Below are 7,925 nucleotides of genomic sequence, written 5' to 3' on the forward strand. Positions count from 1 at the left end.
ATTTATTGTAAGGTCTCCGGAAATTCCTTTCCATACCTTTTCTGGAATAAAACACCCACCAAGCATGGTAAATCAAGACAGACTAAACTTAGGAGAAGACCGAGTCGAAATCTAATCCCTGACTTTGGTTGTCGTTTTCTGGAAATGGTATGATACATCCAGCCAAGACTGACATCCATGCACCATACACGTGCGGGACAGTGAATTAGGACCATCCATCTATTGGGATATAACATCGATGACGATCAGTTAAAAAACAACATGGTCCACAAAACTCTTATCTCCCTTCTTACTTTTTACCACTGAATTTAGCAAATGAAGCAACATAGACATAGAAGCCACAAATTCAATGTGTAGAATCATTCAGTTGGTCTTAGATTTTAATCAATCCATCTATGGTATGACCATCCAGATGACCGTCCAAGATTATCTACTATCTCACCGACCACGTGTACGATGCAGACTGCTCGCTATAATATTAAAATGTAACCGTTTCTATCATACCAGTTCCCGTGATTTTCTCGAGGGTTTTCCCTCTCACCAGTAATAAAATGGAAAACCATGCAACGTTGGCTACGGCAATTACCAGACATTTTCCTACAACGAAGGAGGTCTGTTCTGTTGGTTTTTTAAGAAGGAAAGAAAACAAGGTATAAAATCATCACATGGACAACCATCTTCCCTTAGCTATTCATACCTTGAGGAATTCAGGTCGAGCTCCACCAAGAGAACCATCTACGCCATCCTCTCATCTCATCAGTTCCATGCTAGTTTGCAGCAATGGTATTCAATAAAGAGATTAGAACTGCTTACTTCTTTTGCTTTCTTCTCTGCGTAGCACAGGCCGATATCTTTAGCATTTTTGATCCAAAAAATTGGGAGAGCAAATCCTCAAGCACGTCAACCGCTCCAAAGGATAGCCTCGCAGCGGCAGGCTCGACACCTGCAACTCCAAATGCCGCACTGTCCACTCCAAAACCTAGCACTACACCTGGAGCTCCTATTACTGGCCCTGGAGCTTTTGACGTGACCAAGCATGGAGCGGTGGGAGATGGGAAGACGGAGAATAGCAAGGTGAGGTTTTTTTTTTTTTTTTTTTTTTTTTTTTTTTAATTTTATTTAAGAGACTGTATCTCATTAAGATGAATATGGACCATCCATTCAGTGGGACCTCCCATGGCCCAGAGTAGAGGTAGCACACTGATTGGTTGCTACCAGACGTCAAATTTCGCCATTAATGCTGGTTGTTGATAATCTATTTGAAGATCATATCACACATTATACAGATAATATCAAAGGTCATAATAATCTATTCTGTACATTGTCCCATTTGGGATGGTTACTAAAACATGGACGGTTCCGATCATCCAACCATATGTGTGTGGTGGCACGTATTGGTGATTCTGTGTTGCTATACGTGTAAAATAATTCCTGGATTAACGACTGTTATTGCACTGAAAATACAGATGTTTCCAACACACCATTTTGTTAGGTAACTGGACCATGAATGTGGTCGGTCCCACTACTACAATCCGTGGAGATTGTATGGGTCCTTTATCAGGTGGACCCCATCATTTCTAACTATTAGAGGAAGATAAACAGACCGTGAAAGTAGACCCACAAGAGCTTGATTGGACTGGGTGAAAACAAAATAATGGAAAGCAATATATAGTTGATGATATAAACAAGCCTAAGGTTGACAAAAACAGAGAGGAAAGGAAATACCTTCAACCTCTTTATTTTGCCAGAGAAGCTGTGAAGTACTTTCGTTCATACACACACTACTTGTAACTATCATACCTTTACCTTCTAGTTAGGGTTAACTATCATCATTATCATCACCACCACTGTAGTCTTATCTAGATTATTTGGGGTCAGCTCTACAGTTTCTTTTTTTTTTTTTTTTTTTTTTTTTTTACAAAAACAAAAATGTTATGATTTATTTAGTGTTTAAAGGTCTGTATATTTTGGAAGACAGGTAAAAAGTTTCTTTCTTTGGTAGACTGAATTAATCACGTTTTTTTTTTTTTTTTTGAAAAATATATCATGTTTGTAGAAAAAGCTTTGAAGGATGATTTAACAAAACGGAGATTGGTGGTCACTATCTATTGATGGAATTGAGTTGATATGGAAAACTTTAGTAGAGAAATCAATTCATATATACAATGGTTATTTGAAAATTGTTATTTCATAGGAGACTTTATTGTGGAAACTGTAATCAGTTTATTTTATTAAGAATACAAGAATATATAGAAGACATGGTACATATATAGAGGTCTGTAAGAGATCTTAATAGATATACATGAATCCTTTCATGTAGTTATCTATAGTATATATAACTGTATATGTACAGCTGTCGTACATATCCAATAATACTTCCTCTCAACTTAGAGCACAGATGTTAATCATTTACAGCTTAGAATATATACAGAGAAGACGATGAAAGGGTCAGATGCTTGCAAGTACTGATGGATACATGCTTTTGTGATGGAGGTGATAGTTGTAGGTGGTGATGGGAATAATTCTCATAAGGTCCAGCAAAGACAGATCCATAGAGTTGAGATAGTTTGAGATCAAGCAAGCAGGATCAGACTAATGATGCAGAGACCGCCAATAACGAACAGTAGAGCTGAACCCAACAGTCCATGATGGAAACCGTGAAGATGAGGGAACAAGGAGAAGTCTGCAATATGTTGTGAGATAGAGAACATCAAATCTTGGCAAAGGTCAAGATCCGGTTGATGCAGGCCAGGTTCAAGATGCAGGCAGCGAGCTTTGGCCGATCGGAAGAAGAGAAAGGTGACCGGATCAATTGGAGGGAATCACTGGACCTGGTGGGTGGGGCGATTCTACAATAAATGGTGTGGTTGGCAGATCTAGCAACTGTGACGGAGTTGCATTGAGCGGCAATAGTAGAGATCACCAAAATGGGCCCATGTGTGATGAAAGGTGGCGCTACGTGCGGTTGATGATGGTGCTATACCGGGCAACGATAAAGGTGGTGTTGGAGGGGGGCGAAAGATTGTAACAACAACAGATAATGAAATTGCAAGTTACAAAGATGGGTTCAAGTATGCCTAGTAGGGCGGCGGTTTGGGTTGTCATGGGTGCTGTGATGGTGTGAGGGGGGATCAAGAAGTGACTGAACGGTGATTAGATGGTGGTCAGAGAATGCAATGGTATGGTATATCAATACCATTGCTCTGATACCATGTTAAAATTGAAAGTCTACATGGTGAAATCCAATGTATATTTTCCATTGAGGAATTACGTGCAGCCACATGTGTGAGCACATGCACAGTTATATAACTACTTAAGGAAAAACTCAAATTAAATGTAAAGATATCCTAAGGTATCATCCTAAGATATCATTAAAGATATCCTAATCCTAACATATTCTAACAAAAAAAATAAAGGATTTGAGATAGACAAAGAGTGATATTAACCCATTATTTGATTACTATATGAATTATTCTTCATGTATGTAGAAATTCTAAAGGTATTATTAATGCTCTCCATTTTAGTCTTATTAATATATAATACATATATGTACATACATACGTGGGTAACTATTTCACGAGTACCCTTGCTTCCAAAGCAAATCTCTCTCTACTTATCACTCTCATCCATGGCTTCTTTTGTTTTCATGCAAAAGATTTTTGGTCTTTCTTGCTTGCTATTTTGGTTATGAACATGTGAGAGTATTACATGACATAGGTTGGTCATGGCCATGTCTTTGCAGGCTTTCTTAGCTGCATGGCAAGCTGCATGTTCCTACTCCGGAAAATCAACCTTTGTTGTTCCTGAAGGGGATTTCTTACTGGGGCCCATCGCGTTCATGGGCCCATGCGGTAATGGTTCTCCTGCGGTTGTGATTGCAGGGACGTTGAAGGCTGTCCCAGACCGCCAAGCATTCCCTGAAGATTACTGGATTTTATTTAGGGGCATGACGGGGTTGGATGTGAGTGGAGGTGGAACCCTCGACGGCCAGGGAGCTGAAACTTGGAAGGGCACTGATTGCCCCAAGAATAGAAAATGCAATATGCCCCCCTCTGTAAGTTTATGCATCCTTTGCCCTTTTCTAATGAATGATTGAGATGATACATTTGAATTTCAATCTTGTGTGGGTGGTGTGCAACAATTTCAATCAATATCCAAACAAGAATTCTTTTATTTTTATTTTTTCAAAAATCACACCAAATGACCATTTGGGAATCAAGTATTGAGAGCAATGTATCTGTTTGTGGCATTGATGCAGTCTCTTAAACTCGTAGTCATTGACTCGAAGATCCACGATATTAATTTGATAAATGCCAAGGGCTTCCACGTTAGCTTCTTGAAATCTCAAAACGTTCACATGTACAACATGCACATTACTGCCCCTGAAGACAGCCCTAACACAGACGGCATCCACCTCAGTAGATCCAACAGCATCAACATTACTGATTCCACCATAGGCGTAGGCGATGACTGTGTATCAATTGGAACTGGCAATGATGGCATTTACGTCTCCAACGTCTTCTGTGGACCGGGCCATGGAATTAGGTATGCATTGATGTTCATTGGCTATATATGTAAACATCTTACCCTTGTAATGAAATCTTGGTTGAGAAACTTGGGTGGTCTTTGCAGTGTGGGCAGCCTTGGCAAGCGTCCGAATGAGGAGAATGTGGCGAACATACATGTGAAGAACTGCACTCTTACAGGCACCGACAATGGTGTAAGGATCAAGACGTGGCCCGCATCACCCGTCCTCCAAGCTAAAAATTTCACATTCGAGGACATCACGATGAACAATGCTCGATTCCCTATCATCATAGATCAAAAGTACTGTCCAAGCAAACATTGCTCAGATGAGGTAATTCTTAACATTCCTCCTTAATCCTAATGGAAGAATCCATTAGTGTGACAAACAGTTGTTAGAGGGGGTCTGATTGTAATTGGGTGGCCTTGGTATCGCATGTGGGGTCGGCTCGTGTTGGGCCCACCAGCCTTGCTACATGTGATAGCCATCTGATAATGATTTACCCCGATCGTCCATCAATTGTATTATTTGCCAAACCATGAATCAATTGATCATATTAAGTGACTCAAATTGAACCGAATGATAACGCCTAGAGTGTGTTTGGATGATCAATTGAACTAAATTGCAATTCATTTTCATGGTATCATTTTAACTCAAGGTGACAACCAAAACCCACAATATTGCAATTGCAATTTGCTGAGTTTTGTGCGTGACTCAAAGTGACAAACATTGCAATCTTGATTAGCTCTATGATTGAAGTATTGCAATTTAATTGGATCGAACGTCCAAACATTTCACAAGATCTCAACTTATGCATTTTTGTTTCCACCATTTGAACCATTGATCAATGGTTGCAGCCCTCAAATGTAAAGGTCAGCAACATTATCTACAAGAACATCAGAGGGACTTCTACCACCAAGCTTGCAGTCAATCTGGATTGCAGTCAGAAAAACCCGTGTGAAAACATACAGCTTGACAATATCGATCTGACCTATCAAGACTCCTCCCAAGAGCTTGGATCGTTGTGTTATCATGCGAAAGTGGCTACTACGGGCGTGCAGAAGCCACTTCCCTGCATTCTCAAGCAATGAGAGTAGCCATGGAAGTTCATTTGCAATGATTTCTTATACCAGTTTCGGTCCGAACGACGTCTACTAACATCTACTCTCTATCATATGTGTGGTTTGCATTAGGATATTCTGTAATCGAATTCCATTGCTCCTGAATCAGCAGGGCAATGCAATGATGTCGTAATATCGGTCGATTATAGTTAGAGAATTTCATGTGTGACTGTTCACCTATGCATGCATTTATGTGATGGACAAGCCGACCGATGGTTGTGATTATTCATCCATTTTTTATATGTGAACTGCGTTGATACACGTGTAATAAAAAAACACATATCTGTAAAATGTGCTATTTATATATAGAGATGTTCTTCTTTAAAATTTCTTATCCTAGGAGTATATGGATAAGCACACTTCTGTATAAGTTGGTCAATTGGTCCAGTGATTGAGACCAATGGCCTGTGGGACCCTGGTGTGGTTGGACCATTCCAAAACAATCTCCCAGATTAGAAGATCCAAGCCATTGATCTTGGGCCTACTTTCACTTGAACGTGGAAGGGTTAGCGTATTACTCTTTTTAACTGTCTATTTTGGGCCTTGGATTGAAACGTTATTTTATCCATGATGGATCCCAACAGACTATACCATAGGCCTCACTTGTATAAAATTAATTCAAACTGAAAACCTGTGAAGAAAGAGATGAATGAAATGAGAGGATGTTTGGATACTTTGGGTCCTGAACAGTTCCTCTTGTGGACCCACTATAGATGGGCCACCATGAAAAACTTGCATTGATGGTGTTCACAAATCAATGAAAACACTCATGAAAAAGAGGGTTTTTCTTTGGAAAGGGCTAAAGATCCATGCTGGCTGTGCGAGGTAGGATGTCGAATAGAGAGAGCACTCAGGAGCATGGAATATAGCATGGTTTTGAGACCCAGACAAGTCCGACTCAAGACTCGTCCGGACGCCGTAGGAGCCAATCCGATTCGAGTTCACTCCTTACTAAGGTGAGTCCCATTTTGATTCGGTCCGAGTCGGGAAAAAAGTTCTCCTTTATATTACGGCCCACAAATACTAAAAATGTAATCCACGTTCCATGACCAACCGCTCATGAGAGAAGCTGTGCCGACATCCGACCGGGAGAGAACTCATCCAATGGGGCCTTAACATGGATCAGCTACGGTTAAACAACCATACACCTGTTAGCAATTGTCGTGGCAACACATCATGGGCCATCAGATCAATTGTTGGAATTGTTGAGGGATGAGAATCAAATAATAAGAGATTAAACAAACAAAGCACATAAAGAACACAAGGTTTTACGTGAAAAAATCGTCGTAGGAAAAAACCATGGCATAAAGCGACAATGAATCCATTATTATAACCATTGTTACAAGACATGGAAGAGTTTCCCGATCCGAGAATACACCTTGACAACTACAAAACACTATAGCTTTAAACTCCATTTGTTCACCAAATGCCTAGGGGTGCACACGGTTCGATTCCGTCCGGTTCTGGGGTGAAACCGGAACCGAACCATTCCTTACGGTTGTTCACTCCCCAAGTATAAGGTTGTGATGTAGTAATAAACTCGGTAAGACCGAGGTCGAATCCACAGGGACTGATACCTCTACGTTATCTGAAACCAAGTAGAACTAGAACTAGACTAAGATGTGATTTAAACCAAATAGAGTTTAAGGAATAATTGTGGAATAATTATCTAAAACTTTAAGGAATTCAGAAGAAGGAAACTAGGGATTCAGAGGATCCACTTGTAGAGATCAGGGAGAAATTATGCCTGCTTCAGAAATCATGGAATTTAACTAGACTTCCTTTGATATAGTTTTCAAGAGGTGAATGGTATATGAATTAGAATGGATTCCATCATCTAACCATGCCCAGGAGACAAAGCAAACAACAGGATTAAACTAATTACCAACCAATCAACAATGTATGAGGATCAGGAAGGGTACTGTCATCCTACCATGCCCATGGAGCAATGATGAACAACAGGGCTTCCTGACTTCATAAACATAAAAGGGGAAAGAAATATTCAGAGCCATTGCAAACCCATTGTAATTTCAGTCACAACAGACCATTAAAGACTAAGAAAAATATTCCTTATAATAATCACTAAATCAAATTCAGTTTATGAAATTTAAAGGCACAAAGTAGAATCTCCCATCTCGCTACAGGCTTCACCTCTTAGCCCTAGCTAAGAGGTTTAGCCTAGCATGATCATGCTAGCACCACAGAAAAACAATCAAAGGAATAAAAAGAAAAGAAAACAAGAAACAAAAAAAACCCGGATCGTCCAGCCGAATCCCTCT

General features: G+C 40.0%; 1 protein-coding gene across 1 annotated transcript; it reads left to right on the forward strand.

Moving 5' to 3' along the window:
- The first annotated feature begins 209 nt into the window (after positions 1-209).
- LOC131225436 (exopolygalacturonase-like) lies at positions 210-5,882 on the forward strand. Its single transcript, XM_058220969.1, has 5 exons — positions 210-1,074; positions 3,743-4,054; positions 4,259-4,545; positions 4,633-4,858; positions 5,383-5,882. Exons 1-5 carry the CDS (start codon positions 781-783, stop codon positions 5,614-5,616), a joined length of 1,353 nt encoding a protein of 450 aa, XP_058076952.1. The 5' UTR covers positions 210-780; the 3' UTR covers positions 5,617-5,882.
- Positions 5,883-7,925: the final 2,043 nt, after the last annotated feature.

The sequence above is a fragment of the Magnolia sinica genome, chromosome 14 (genome assembly GCF_029962835.1).
Source record: "Magnolia sinica isolate HGM2019 chromosome 14, MsV1, whole genome shotgun sequence".
NCBI classification, from domain to species: domain Eukaryota; kingdom Viridiplantae; phylum Streptophyta; class Magnoliopsida; order Magnoliales; family Magnoliaceae; genus Magnolia; species Magnolia sinica.

Coding starts and splice junctions, on each gene's coding strand:
- LOC131225436 (XM_058220969.1), top strand. CDS start 781: ATGGTATTCAATAAAGAGATTAGAACTGCTTACTTCTTTTGCTTTCTT. Junction 1,075..3,742: donor GGAAGACGGAGAATAGCAAG/GTGAGGTTTTTT, acceptor ATGTCTTTGCAG/GCTTTCTTAGCTGCATGGCA. Junction 4,055..4,258: donor AATGCAATATGCCCCCCTCT/GTAAGTTTATGC, acceptor GCATTGATGCAG/TCTCTTAAACTCGTAGTCAT.